Source organism: Venturia canescens, chromosome 1, assembly GCF_019457755.1.
Source record: "Venturia canescens isolate UGA chromosome 1, ASM1945775v1, whole genome shotgun sequence".
NCBI lineage: Eukaryota > Metazoa > Arthropoda > Insecta > Hymenoptera > Ichneumonidae > Venturia > Venturia canescens.
In genome coordinates this window covers 32,832,614-32,847,952 of record NC_057421.1, presented here as the reverse complement: position 1 = coordinate 32,847,952, position 15,339 = coordinate 32,832,614, and the positions used below count along the sequence as shown (strand labels likewise).

Genomic DNA, 15,339 nt, shown 5'->3' with positions numbered 1-15,339 from the left:
CACTTTACTGCCCGTAATTGGTGAATTCCTTTGTAAAAAGCCAATCGTAATATCGCAATACAAAACGGAGTATAGTAATTTTCTAATCTTGAAGTTTGTGGGCGATCGCATTTCCGTTCACGCGCCGCCTTCCCCTCCCAAACCTCCTGTGTGCTCCTCTTTCTCTACTGACTCTACTCTTCTGGACCCGATAGACCCGAGACCCGATACTCCGATACCCGACCGACCCGACGTCATTCGTAATCAAAGTCCGTGTAGTGCGCGGCTTATTTGTGTGTTTTTTCTTCGGAACGGCCACACGATGACTCTCAATAAATTAACGTGAGTATTATAGCGGAAAAACTAATAAATCGAAAGTAATGGGTTAAATAACTCGCGCGGCATCGTTTGGGAAATTAAATTAGTCGCGATACCGCGCGTATAAAAAATCCTTTTTTTCAAGAGACTCATATGCGCACGACTTACATTCGCGTACCCAGAGAGAAAGAGAGAGACATACACACGCACACACACACATACGTCCGCGCGCGCATTATACTACACGTCCATATGAAACGAGACACGGGTGTTCTTCTGTGGGATTTCGCCATGCCGGCACGATGAATCTTTGTTGAATTCGCTCGTTAAAAACGTCGTTCACTCATCGTTTCACCGATCAAATATTCGGTACGAGTACTTCTTTTGAATCTTTTACTTTCTCGCGGGATCATTGTCAATTGATCACTGTGAATTAGGGAGTGATTCTTCTCGTTCACGATTCTTATAAATAATCGGTCGTGAGCAAAACTTGATGCCCTGGGGTTAAATTTCGTGAACTTATTGCCAAGCGAAACTGAACACATACGTCTACGTACGTGTTTGTGCCTATGTATGTGTTGTAAAATAATTCCTCACACACGTAAACATAAAGAGAAAAAGAATCAATGGCGCCCAGAAGAATAATTTTTCTTCCTTCAAAATTATGTTTTTGGTATGAAAAATTTGTTTTTTTTCTACCCTGATCCATCGAGTACACAAGCAACCTTCCATTTATTTTGCCGGCGATTCTGTCACTTCGAAAAAAATTAATCATCCATACACAAATATATATACGTATACAAGTGTATGTATGCGATCCGTTTTGTGTACCATCTTAATTACGATTTTGCATTGATTGTGTTAACAGCTTATGTGTACGACCTGATGCTCCAAATATATCTATAACTATATCTATGGTGACAAAACTATATTACGAATTATGCACATATATATACATGTGCATATACATACTTTTATTGGTTATCATCCAGATCAAGACAATTGTATGTATGGAATGTACTACTTTTGTTTTTCTTATTTCCGTGAATCTTTATTCATAATAGAAAATCGTGTTAATCAAGGGGAAGAATCAAATAATTAATCGTGGGAAGAATCAAACATCCTGAAGCTCAAGCAAAAAACTATTGATTATATGTAAACAATTGATATAGTTTACAAATATGAGACATTTTTTAGATTCTTCTGTACCAGGTGACGCTGAAGTTTCCGACGTTTGAGTCCAACGAAATGATCGAAAAAAACTCCAATAATTCCAGTAATTTTTCTATTTTGTTCCCTGCCAAATTTGCGATTCGTAGTTTTTCAAGCTGCACCAACGATTCGTGAAATAAAAAATTGGTGAATTACAAACGTTTTTTTCGTTCATTTCGTTGGACTCCAACGTTGGAAACTTCAGCGTCGTCTGTACCAGATTAAATTAAAGATATGATTAAAATAATAGTCGCACGTTCAAAAGAAAAAAAGTATTATGGAAAGAACGTGTTTTGAATGATTACACATTGTTTTTCTCTCAGATTTTGGCTGCATAAATTGGAGCTGGATTCCTTTATCTCCTAAGGTCATCATAAATAAAAACCATAAATTCTCGTTGCATCTTCGAAAAATAAATGAAAAGTAAAAACGTTAAAGGAGTAAAAAAAACGCAACGATCAGAATTGGCAAATTAGATGACAAAACCTGCATTGAAGCTGAAACAAATATTAAGTACTTGAAAATTTGAAAAACTTCCACCAATACAAGTTGAACGCAGAAGAGAAAAAATGGGTATCCAAGATTTGCAAGCCTTTCTCGACAGCAATTGCGTTCAAGGCGGTGCCGTTCCGGTAGATCTCTTCAAAATTGCTCGCCATGTGATAATGAAACAACGCAGCCGTATAGGCAAAGGACAACAGCAACAACAAAACTCAGCCATTCTTCGACTCGTCCTTGATGGAGAATGTTGCTTAGACAGATTGTATGGCGGATATTTTTCAGGTAAAATTCCATTTCATTATTTTTTTTTGAGAGATTTTCAGAAACTATTTGAGTTGAAAAACTACTAACTGCTTAATCATTTGAATAGTAGACATACATTCAATTCCACTATTTGTGTAAAAAAACTCCTTGCTAAATCCATTTGGACTATTCGAATAATTTCATTTTTCTCATTATCAATTCTATCCTCTTAATATGTTAAAAAAAAAAGAAATTGGAGTAACGTTTAAAACCAATCTAAAAGTCTTGACGACGCTGAAGTTTACAACGTTGGAGTCCAACGAAATGAAGGAAAAACTCATTTGACATTGACCAATTTTTTTATTTCACGAAGTATCGATCAGCTTGAAAAACTACGAATTGCAAATTCGACAGGGAACGAAATTGGAGAATTACTAAAATTATTGGAGGGTTTTTTAAAATCATTTCGTTGGACTCCAATGTTGCAAACTTCCGTGTAATAAGTCTTGAGGTTTTCAAGAGTCCAGATCTAAAAAATCAAAATTTTTGTAAACTTGGTTCCAAAAGCGTTTAGAGCGTTTACTGTTCTCTTTCAATTGAATTATTTTTTAATAAGGGCATATGGGAGTTAAACTGACCCAGCGGTTTTTGAGGATTGGAAACTTAAAATAATGTATATTAAAACATCAAAAATGTATATAATGTAAAATAAAGTAGTTTGTTTACTGGATAAACTATATATCAATTTATTGCAGAAAATTATAAATTTTCAATACACCAATTGATAATTTTTCATGTTTAAATTTGGCTTAGAATATATTGGATCTACGAGATTTGGCCTGTTATTTCATAATTGAACATACAAGAAAAAATACTTTTCATTTTTAGAATAATATTGGTACATACATGATTGACGGTATGATGTGTGACTCTTCGGTAAATGGAATAAATTTGAATTTCTATTTTTTTTATCAAACTGTTTTTATTTCCGAAACAAATGGATTTATTTCTTTTTTTTTAATTTAATTTTATTGAATTGAATTTATATAATTTATTAATTTATCTAGATTGGGCTTGTGGTGGCCAGTGGAATCGAATGGTTCAATTCTTAGCTGTTCTCATACAAGCGACTGAACTTTCTGGGGTTGAATTAGCTGTTTTTTTCAACGGTTGTCACGAAGCAGTGCGACGCGCGGATTGGATACAAAATCAGTTGAAAATGCGGATAAAAGTTAACAACGTAAGTCGCAGCCCGTTGAGTTTTTTATTTTAACAAAATGTCAGTCGTTTTTGTGTTGATCGGATCTGTTGTAGTTCAAGATTTGACAAATTTAAAGATGTGATGGATATAATTTCAGGTTTTGAAACATATTACTACGAAAGGAACTCCGCCACCAAAGATTTGGTGGACACCTCCTGTGTGCTTGCGTACGAGCTTGAGAATGGCTTTCAGACACCTGAAAGTTGCTGTTGTGAGTGTTACGTATTCCCATCTCATTTGTTTTAGCTATTATATTTGTACTTTGAATAATGATGAAAATAATTATTGGATATAGTTATGCAGCATGGACGATCATCATCAGGAAGTTATTGCATATTGTCGTGAGAATAATTTCAATGGATTGATTGCCGATGACGCCGAATATGCAGTCTTCGATCCACCCCGATATTTCTCATCAGAGCAGCTGAAACTCACTTACAAGGTATTAGAAACCATTGTTGCGCTCTCGAGATTTTTCGAAAATTTCTTATTTTTCATCACCTGTTATATTTCGAACTTTCAACAACACGAAACAATCATTGATTTCTGAAGTTTCTCCCGTGCAATGAACACAACTTCGAAATATATTTTTCAAAGGATTTCTTTAACATACTTTTGATATTTAACTACTTTGCGATATCCAGTCCACCATTCTATGAGCGATGTAGTAGTCTTTTTATTGTTTTATTTTTTTCCTGAAAAAGGCGTACTTAATTCGAAAATGTTTTACATCGCCTACCCGTCAGAAATTGAAAAATAACTTCACATAATTGTTTAGTATTTTAAAGTTTCAATAATATGGTGAAACATTTAGATAATAAATTCAGATTGTTTTCTTTTGTTTCATGATATTTTCAAACCATTGATAGGGTTCACTCGACACCAAGGAATACATGGTCTCTGAATTGATAAAAGCCATTGGGATACCAGCCGATCGATTATGTATTTTTGCCGCACTTCTTGGCAATTACATATTAACGGAGCACGATTTAATAGATTTTTATAAAAAATTGAACATCAATGTCGGTCCTAATAAAACAAACGTTGAACAATACATTCGGGCCATTGGAAATTTCGTCAAAGATTTGCCGTCTAACGAATTAGACATTGTGGGACAACAAATATTCGGTAATCTGACTAATCCGAAATACTTCAAACTTCGACAATCCGTCCAGTATTACATCAATGGGACGAAGGAAGGATTTTTGCATTACAAGCCTTTAAAACCAGCTAAACGTTCGTATTGTTGGACAAATTGCAATTCAATCTTGCCATCTTCTTACTATTCATAATTATTTACTAACCCTTTGTTATTAACTCTCGTTAAATACACAGAAATCAACAAATCTGATTCTAAACAAACTGCACCTGTACCAGCGACCGATCCTCCAGAAACATCCGCTACAATTCCAGAACAAGATGCAACAATGGAAACTTCGAGATTCGCTTCCGAAACTCTGGAAAGCGAACAAGAGAGTCTCAATGCCTACAAACAAGCGACTGCCAATGCCAAAGTAGCCCCGCAAATTGTAATTGAACCTCCCGGTCTCTCAGGACATGGTGATGCCGATAATTCAAAATCTGAAGAAGAACACAGTGAGCGTTCAATATTCTTTATTTATCTTCGTGTTCCTTGAACTTGTGCACACTTTAAAATTACCAGCATTAATTATCATATTTGATTTAATATTCCGTAATTTTGTCTGAAAGTGAGCATTAATTTTCTTTTTTCAATGTCAGTATCGAAAAGTAAATACAAACTTCAAGGAGTAACCTATATTGTTTTTGATTTTTATTCTTGTTTCTTTTTGTTTTTTTATTAGCAAATGGCCACGCAGTGAACGGGGTTCACAATTTATTGATAAGTTCGTCGAGCTCGAGTAGCAGCTCGACCGTTGCTTCGCCCGCTCATATCAGTCCGGAATCTGTAAAACCTGCAGAAAAAATAACGAGCATACCTAGCACTGTAGCCGAAGTAATGCGAACGGCTTCGGAACGTCATCAAAAAGGATTAATGTCCCCTCATATATATCAAATATTAACTGCGGGGGAGATAAAACTACCGGTTTTGCTCGAAGACGAGAACCATCGTGAATTTCCATCCATTCATCTTATTTATCGTCCCGTCAGACAAATGGTTTACGCTATACTGTTCAATCTTCATCATAGAATTTACCTTGCTACGAAGAGCAAGGAAAAAGGTGGTAAGTCAAACCAGTTTTTATTTTTCTCGTATTTTTGTTAATGAAACAAACGTAAATTGTAGGGACAATAATTTTTTAAGAAATAAACTGAGAAATATTCATCTAGTCATTCGACTTATGATCCAAAGAAATTTTTATCGGAAATCAAATTCTCTAACTCCTTTAACGGTAAAGTTTTTCATATTTTTTAGAAAACTTAATTTTTTCGTATCGTCATTGAATAGTGTTCGTCCAACGCATGATATTGTAAAAAAAAATGGTTTCCTGAAAGATAATTGTGGGAATTGAGTGACTTCTTTTTTGGTCGACCCAAAAAGTCCACGAGGTGCGTTTCAGAATATTCTAAGTGAAAAAAAAACTAATATTTCAGGGTAAAATACTTTAAAAGTTTCAAAATGAAATATTTTCAAAGCAATAGACGTCTTTTTTTTTGGTTTCTCAATTAAGATCCCTATACGATAGTTAAAAAAAAATTTAACTCCCAAAAATTTGGGGATAAAAAGGTTATAATTTTTGATACGAGCGTGATTGAAGTTTAATATCAATGATTTTCTTACAGAGAGCGAAAAAGTGGAGGTCCCTGACGTCATAATTAAAGAATGGATATGGTCCAAAGCAAATCCATACCAAACTCCGGCATTGGTTAAAGCCGAACAGATCGGTTGGGGCGTGCCGACAATTCAACGTCTCTGGTTTGGGTGGGTATTTTATGTTTTTCAGTACTTTTATTCCTGATATTCCATTTAATTGTATGCGCGTCAAAATTCGATATAAGTAACATGCGAGAATAAAATTTGCAAATAACCAATATTGTGGGCGGAGGAACAATAAAAAATGAATGAACTGTGCGATCGTTACAGCTCTCGGGGGCATCATAGGTATGTCCGATGCTCTTTATGTTTTCGGTGTTGTACATTTCGAGTGAAACATTTTTCTTCAATTTTTTACTGATTAAAGAACTTATGTAAATTTGTAACCCAAAAAAAGCGTATCAAAGTTCAAACAAAGTATTATAGCGATTTCCTATTCGTTGCCTGAAATATGAGGCAAAATCTTAAAGGTAAGAATTTTCAAGACTGAGGATGATAAGCACGTTTGTAATATCCGAAATGCGAAATTCAGGCTCGTTCGATTCAAGCACCAATTAATCAATCGATCATATATCGGTTTTCATCCAATTTATTTTCAGCACTGTGATCGATGACAAACGACGTCGTCTACGAGGCTTCCTCACGTGCATGCGATCTGATACTCCACTCATGCTCAATATATCATACGTTCCCCAACACTTACTCGTTATGGCCTGTGTTCTGAGGTACAAAATGAGTTCATAAAATTTATTTTATTTTACATTGCTATTTCAATTCATATTATTCATCTCTTTTAGATATATTATGACTTTCTCGGACAAAATAAAGATTCTACGTCGTCAGGAACTCGACGCTTTTATCGCACAGGCATTCTCGGCCGATTTGATGAACACTCAGTATCTGCAGGATCTACAGGTAAGCACTTAAAACCGAGTTCTTCTGATCGTATTGCATCGAGAGAGAACTTTTTGTCCAGTGTTTCAATCGATTATTACAAGACATTTTTCAGTTTTCAAAAATTTGGGAAATTCTTCGAGGTCATGAAATATTTACAAATAAACTGGAATCTGTTTACACGTTCTTTGCACTTCTCTTTTCGAGATATTTTAGAATAAAGTGCAGCATGAATCAATTGGACCAAATTTTTATTAACGTCTAAAAAAACTAGGGTAATCTAGAAATGACGCTAATTTTTCTGTAAATACTATCATTTTTCCACGGTTCTGGAACAGATTGGACCAAATTTTGTTTTTATTATTTACAATGTTCATGAATTTTCGCGCTTTTCAAATTATTCAAATTACGATTCATCTCAATCAAACTCATTCGTTTCAATTTTTATTTATCCAGCTTTCTTTAGTGACACCTCGTGGTGTACAACTGGCAACGCTTTTCATGGCTGGTGTAGAAACAGCTTTGCTAGCGAACGATGCGTGTGGAGCACCCATACCTTGGCTCATGTGCTGTCCTTGGCTCTATTTCGATGGAAAATTATTCCACCATACCCTCGCTCGTGCAACAATAGCGAAAAATCTTCTTGAACTCTGTGGTGGACACATTGAGAGTGTAGTGAAAGTTGAGAGAATGCGAAAAGCTATTCTCGAAGGAGTCAACGTTGTTTTCGCTCGTCCACCTTTGCCTGTACCACCAGGTAAAATTTTCAGTCTAGGATAACTCAAGTGTTACCCATACACACATACACGTGTATTGAAAACATTCATACCGTATTTTTTTTTCTAATTACACGCTTATTCAGTGTTCAGCCGCGTTCTTTATTCAATCGACGTCGTCTCATTTTTATCGTTTCCGTGTCGTTTCTTTTCCGAGTTTTTACGAGCCCATTCTATCGTTTCAACTTCACTCACTTCACTGCTGCTGCTGTATCGAATTTGTAATAGTACCATGAGAAACCATGAAAAACCCCGGCTGATACATGTGGCTACATTTTTCGCAAGTTTCAGCTGGTTAGGGCCAGCTACGAGAAATAACTTTAAAAACAAAGAAATAACTAGGTTTATTAACGTAATTTTTCTCACGATTAGAATAAGAATTCTCGTAATGATGAATTATAAAACCATTAAAATTCTGAAAAACTTTCAAGGAATTAACCATCGAACTCTTAATTTTCAGTTTACTGATTTAGTTATCTTCAATTTTACCATATTCTTTTTCACCTATGGTTATTCATACGCTCAGCAGGTATACGTATGGCAGCGGTACCACAAACCGTATTACCAGCTGGTTGCAACGTGAACGATAGTCTCGTACGTGGTCGTGGAAATGCAAATATACCTCAGCGTGGCTTAATCCGAAGACCGATGCCTTCGCGTGGTGGCCAACTCGAAATTGCTGGAGTGGTTGTTGGTCAGTGGGGCGCTAATTACGGACAACCAGGTCGTTTGCCGCAACCGGTGCAAGGTCATTCTCGTGGTCGACTGCCACCACAGGTGAAATGTTACATTAAGTTTAAATTGAAAAATCAATTTTCATCAATAATAATTGCTGATTTATGTCGTGTTTTCTGTTCAAATTGTCTCAACTTAATGATAATTTCTTTAGATAACATCTATTGGTGGATTAAAATGGAGCTTCCCCCGCTTTATTCCTTCGGGTGCTCGAGCTTTTCCAGCCCGAGTAAACAATCGCACTCCTACTGCTGGACGAGGGAAAAAAACACAAATGAAGGTAAATGCCGATCCCGAAATTAATTCCGTAAAAACATTTGCAATAGTAACCTGCTTCCAAATTCATTTGTTTTTATTTTTTATCCAGGCTACTGCCAAGAAGAAAACTACCGTTAAGAAAAACAAAGAAAACGAAAAGAAGGAAGACAAAAGTCAGGACAACGCCGCCGAAGAAAGCGGCGACGAATCGCCGTAAGTATTAAACGGGCTCAAAAAACTCCACTCATTTTCAACAAGTAAAAATCTTAACAGTGTCGAATTATATACAAATATATTCATTCGACTGGAAATATGGTATGGTTTAATTTCATTTATCTTATGATGGTGTGAAAAGCAGCTTCTTGAAGTTGGGTCACAAAGGTTTCTCAGCCGGAGATAACATTGAGTTGGAATACTTACAAAGAATTTTATTCAGAAAATGATCATTTCAAAAATTCTGTAAACGCACAGCTTTATCGAAATTGAATAATATTGTTCTACAAATAACAGGGTATTTTTTTTTTCTATTCTGTGCGGACGAAAGAATTTTTTAAAAATATTTCTTCTTTATTGAGTTTGCCTAGAAAAAGTTTGAAGATTTGTGAGAAAACAAAAAATTCTATAAAATTATTAGCTATCGTTTATGCGTGTAGTCGGAAAAGAACGGATCTTAGGACAAATTACTAATAGTTAATTGAGTATGAATTTAACAAATTTGAATGTCATTATTTTCCAGTGAACCAGTAACAAGTATCAACGCGAAAGAGATCATATCGGTTAGTGGTCAATTCGATGACGCAGTTGAAAATGTTAAAACGGTGGAAAAGGGTCAGGGCGATGCGCCCCTCGTCACATCGTAAGTGACTACAAATTATTACGAAAAAATATACACACATGCACACACCGAAATTTGGACTAAAAAAAACAAAGAAATGACACTACAAATACCCGGATATGACTCAAGACTGCAGCCAATTTCGTTACATACTCATTGAATCGTGAAGCATCTGGAAAAAAAACGAGAAAAATTAAAATTTCCTCAAGGATTCCATAAAATCGAGAAGACTTAAGTTGCTTCGCGACTCGATGTGCATGTGAAATTCTGGTGGGGCCAAAAAAAACGAACTACCGTATCAAACTCTACAAAACAAAAACCAATGACTAACAGCGCCTCTTGATGTGATTTATTGAGAAGCAATGTTAAAGAGAAAAAAAAATTGAAATGCCGAGCATCCCGATTTTTTCGCGAGTTCGAAACTGTACTATGTCCTCACTGCCAAATGTGTACCATGCTCCACGAGTTGGAAGAGATGAAATGAAAGAAAAGCAGAAAACTTCGAAGACAGAAGGAAAGTGAGAGGAGGAGGAGGGGGCGGGGGCGAAAAGAGAAGACAAAAGAAGTGATCGTTTTAATGCTAAAAAAGCATTGTAAATTACTTTGCTCGTGTGACACCGGTAAAAAAGGAAATAATAACAATGGACTAGACTGATTAGTGTTACGAGAGCGAAACAAAATGATGAAGGAAAAACGCTAATTTTACTAACCGTGAACAAGTCGTCAACTGCTATAAGTATTTAATTGTTAAGGAGCGTGTTTATTTTTTTTACAATGATGAAAAATGTATATTTTCCGGTATTATATGAAAATGCTTCGCTTTGTATCGTCCTGATTTCACATGCCCGCACTTACGTATTTGCTGAGCATCTTCGTTACAAAAACAAGATAAAATAAACGAAAAAATCATCATTCGAAACGCCTTTTTTTCGTTTTTTTTTTTATATATATCGAAATGTTTTTACCAATTTTTTTTCATCTTCTCCTGTTATTCTATAGATAGATATTTATCTGTGGCGTGTGAAATCCGGACATCGCATAGCGTATAGAGACTGATGCTTTTCATATAGGTAAAATATATATTTATACATAACGATCGTTGAATTTCCAAACAGAGTTGAACACGTATCTGACAAATAATTATTGCGCTCGTTTGGAGATACGACGGTGTATTATTTAGGAATAGGATGTGTTTTCCCACTAGCGAATTATTCATAAGTTGTTGATTGAGCGATTGAGGATTGTACGTTTAGTGAAACTGTTGCTTATGCGGTGATGCTTGCGTGAAAAGATGAGAAGAAAATAAGGCGAATGGGCGAGAGGAAAGAAGAAAGAGTGCGCAAGGTGGAGAAAGAAAATGAAGTTTTCGATAAACTATTATTTATGATATTCATATTATGTATGTACGACTGTTATTATAATGGATGGAAGAAAGAAAGAGACAGAGCGTATTCGTATGCATGTGAGTAGGAATATGAGAGAATGTGAATTTTATGTTTGTTCGTTGGAAGTGTGTGTATGTGTATCATAAGTATAATTCGCGTGTGCAGCAGATAAATGAATATTATTATAAATATAGCTATGTGTAAATATATAATATTCATTAATATTATATAATATCGGTAAATATTATGTAATATTACTGTTAAAAAAAATATTAATATATACACATAGATTTATATTTATGTACGGTCCCATAGAGATTTGTGGTGAAAGCATCGAACGTGCATTGAAGATTTAGCAAGTTCGAAAGATTGAGCCTTATACGATAATAATACCCGTGAGCGAAATTGAATCTGATATTTGGACGATTGAATCGCCACATGTGAAATTCAAGATATGAAAGGGAATAAAACCAATTGTAATATTTGCGAATCGATTATGATCGAATTGGAAATTTTCACAATTAGCCATTTGATTCAGCTACATCTTTGAATCAAAAGAAAAACAATGAGCGCATATTTTCTCATGTGATTATCGAGACCGTAATAAAAGGGAGAATAGAGTAAAAATGTGTTTGACACGTTTACAGCGGATAGAGGTTAATGAGCGCGATTAATTGTAATTAAATAAATATCGAAAACAAGCGAGCGTTTTCCGACACGAACAAGAGTAAGAGCGCGAACGAAAGATATGAGAGAATGATAACCGCCGTTACACGAGATAATATAATTGGAGAGATGAAGAATTTAAAGTGTTATATTTTTGTAGATTTGTTATTGCGTAAAATATGCATTGAGACAATGAAGAAAAATTTATAGTGAATCACGGAGGGATGCGAAAACAAGGATTCAACATCGGTTTGGTGATATCGAGCGATATTGCGTTTTCCTTTACTTCTTCATTTTTTCCGTAAATGCAGCAAGAGAAGATAAACAAAATGAAGATACTATTGAGCCCGCTTTGAAGGATTAACAAAAATTAAATTCTTTCTCGAGCGTTACGCGAATATTATGAGAGAATTCAAGATAAAATGAAAAACCCAACTAGAAACAAGGTCTGGATCAAAATCCACTCTTTCTAAAACATTGACAGCGATTTGGGTACAGTTTTTAAACTTGCCTGCTTATAATGAAGGGACAAACGTTCGAAAAATTTGTTGACAATGTGTAGCATTATAAAAACTCCGCATTGAAACGAAACAAATGTCACATTTCTACATGTTACATGTATGTGTAGGTGGATGTGAAGTGACAGATAATTTTAAAACAGTACGCTAAATATGCACTACATCGCGCGACGTGCGTTTCTTTTTTGTTCTATTAAAAAAAATCCCGAACGAATGTACATTCGTGAGAAAGAAAGACCGAAAGGAAGAGACAAAAAGAATAATCGTTTCGAGATATCCATAAGGACCAAAAAGAAATCGGTGAATCAGAGTTTGTACAAAACAAAAAAGCAAAACCTCAAAACAGAATCTATCGAATTTGCGAGTCAAAGCCACACTTTTACGCTTTAGAAATGGCTAATATATACAAAACGAAAATAAAATAAAATGAGAGATGAACAAAAAAACGATTTCCTTCCCACAGAAATCGTTCGTCTTGACATCACGTATACTTCTCGAACGGAAAAATAATAAAAAAGAATATGAAACATTACGATGATTTCAAGCTACTGAGAAAAATAAATAAAGGATAAATCATGATGTACTATCAGTTGCCGCTGCGCTGATCAACGTGAAGCTTGCGATATGAAAAAACTTAAAACACGAATCACTTCATTCAAGTATTCGATACTTCATTAAAGTACGAGAACAAAAAGGAAGATTAATTCAAAATAAATGGAGGAAAACTAAACGAAGACCGAGAGAGTTCACATTAATCCACATTACGTAAACCGAAAATGTAAAGACAGCAAAATATATTATACATGTATATGTAACTCGATCGATAAGGATGGAGTTATTGACATAAAAAAAAGATGACAGAAAAGTTGAAACAAAGAAATGAACTCATGACGTAATGAAAAGAAAAAACACAGGCGCGTTAAGGGTGCCTGATTTTTTTCGTTGTACCCGCGGTAGTACAGGGGCCCACTGAATTTGTCTACGACTTGTTATTTTATAATGAGAAAAAAAAAGCAACACGATTACAAGAGGAATAAAAATTAAATCATTATAAACTATTGTATCTTGTACTTCTGACTGTCTGTGAAAAAAAAAATCGAAAAAAAAACCAAACCCTGATTCTTATCCATTGAATTTCGTAAGTGGAACCAATAAGGAACTGGATTTTTTTTCAAACGCACACAGACGAGCGATATATAAATGTATTTACATGTCGAAAAGCTCCACTTATAGCCTTTGTCCGATGGAGCAATTAGTTTGCAAAATTGATTTATATTTTTTTTGTTTTCACCGAGATAATTAATATAATTTTTGTCTCGTATGATTATATTGCTGTAGTATCTATTTTGTGAAGAATACCGGAAGCATCGTTTTTGGTTTTTTTTCTAATCGGCTGGCATACCGACAATTGACTACGTTTACACGGCGCTTTTATTCCGATTTTGTAGTATATACCGACGGGCATATTTATATATATATCAATAGATATGTACTTTGTATATCTATATTCATATAACTAAACTGGAATAAGAGCACCGTGTAAACGTAGTCATTCTCTCAAATAAAAAAACACTCGAATTTCCACTCTATTCTTTGTTTGCATCGTTTTCTCTGAAAATATATAATCACTGAAAGTGTAGAAAACCAAAAACCATTATAAAATTATTATTATCTTCGTTTAATCGATGAACGAGCTGATAGTATGATTTCACTTTTTTTATATCAATGAGATATACGATTGAATTATATTCGCAAGCTCGTAGAGAACGTTTTGTCACGTAAATGAGCAACAGCTCAACTCATTTGAATATATTTTAACCGAATAAACAATATCGAGGATTGAGATCCTCAGATTCTCTATAATTTTGCTTTTTTTTTTTATTTTAGTTCTCGCTTTACAATTTAAAAAACAAAATATAAAGTGTACCAAACGAGAAATTTTCTTTTTTTTTTACTTATAGAATCACGAAATATACTAATGTAGTAATGTGCTGGAAAAAAAGGAAAATGTAACATTTAACGAAAATAAGAAAAAAATCACACACACAAACACTATTGATGTAGTTGAAAAAAGCACATGTGGGCCCCATATTTATAATGTTCTTATTGAATATCACATAAAAAATATATTCCGCTATTAATTTCTCATAGCTAAAGAAAAAAAGCGAGTGTCGATCGATAACGCGCGCGTATATCTAAAAAAAACTTTCTTTTGTTCATTGTAAGCTTGCTTAACCGGTTGATTTTTTTCATTTGTGTTTATATACATTTCGTAAAATTATGAACGTAATTTAACAAAATTTAGATGAAACAAAAAAAACATATAATGTGATGCGCTGTCAATATACAAATTATTCGCAATCGAAGCCCCAATCGAAAAGATGTAATAAAAAAATAGAAGAAGAGAAATGGAGCGATCTCCTTCGAAACTCACATTCATCGATTTATCGAAATCCTGTAAATTTACCTGTGTAATCCGTAATAAGCTATTCTGCGTATATTTGTGTCTATAGTGTCAAGCGGAGCTGATTCTGTGCTTTTCGCAGCTTTTTTTCAACATATGCCTGGAATATTTGAAAGATACGTACTAAAAATCCAATCGAATCAATGGAAAAACAAGACATGAAACAAGCTTATTATCTATGGCGCAAATTAAATCTTCGAATGGACGAACTTTCGACGCGATTGTCCTGAAGCATACGAGAAAAATAAGAATCAGTGCTGGTTATACACACACCCATACATATGGCGAATCATTGACACTTATTGAAAAGTTAAAACAAACAGAATAAAAATTTCAATCCAGACCCCTTTAACGGAAAAATCCACATGTTTGGAACGTAGAAAATAATTAATCATATTCAATATCAAATAACGACGATGTAAACGTGATGGTTATTAAAAATATTCGACAAAAACTGATTCTTGTGATATTTTTAATTTTTCAGGTTCGTTAAAAGGTAT

At 34.5% G+C, this 15,339-nt stretch overlaps 1 protein-coding gene across 3 annotated transcripts; it reads left to right on the top strand.

Annotated features, from left to right (window-relative positions):
- The first annotated feature begins 166 nt into the window (after positions 1-166).
- Positions 167-15,297, top strand: LOC122413884 (constitutive coactivator of PPAR-gamma-like protein 1 homolog). 3 transcript variants are annotated; one of them, XM_043424563.1, is made up of 16 exons: positions 167-321; positions 1,833-2,292; positions 3,321-3,493; positions 3,612-3,725; positions 3,810-3,956; positions 4,384-4,750; positions 4,850-5,110; positions 5,338-5,718; positions 6,278-6,416; positions 6,908-7,033; positions 7,106-7,223; positions 7,659-7,959; positions 8,508-8,755; positions 8,868-8,993; positions 9,081-9,184; positions 9,708-15,297. In XM_043424563.1, the coding sequence occupies exons 2-16, from the start codon at positions 2,079-2,081 to the stop codon at positions 9,829-9,831; spliced, it is 2,943 nt and encodes a 980-aa protein (XP_043280498.1). In that variant the 5' UTR covers positions 167-321; positions 1,833-2,078; the 3' UTR covers positions 9,832-15,297. The 3 variants fall into 3 exon arrangements, with proteins under 3 accessions (XP_043280498.1, XP_043280484.1, XP_043280488.1); XM_043424549.1 differs by having other exon boundaries at positions 8,505-8,755; XM_043424553.1 differs by lacking the exon at positions 167-321 and adding an exon at positions 448-666 and having other exon boundaries at positions 8,505-8,755.
- The last annotated feature ends 42 nt before the right edge of the window (positions 15,298-15,339 follow it).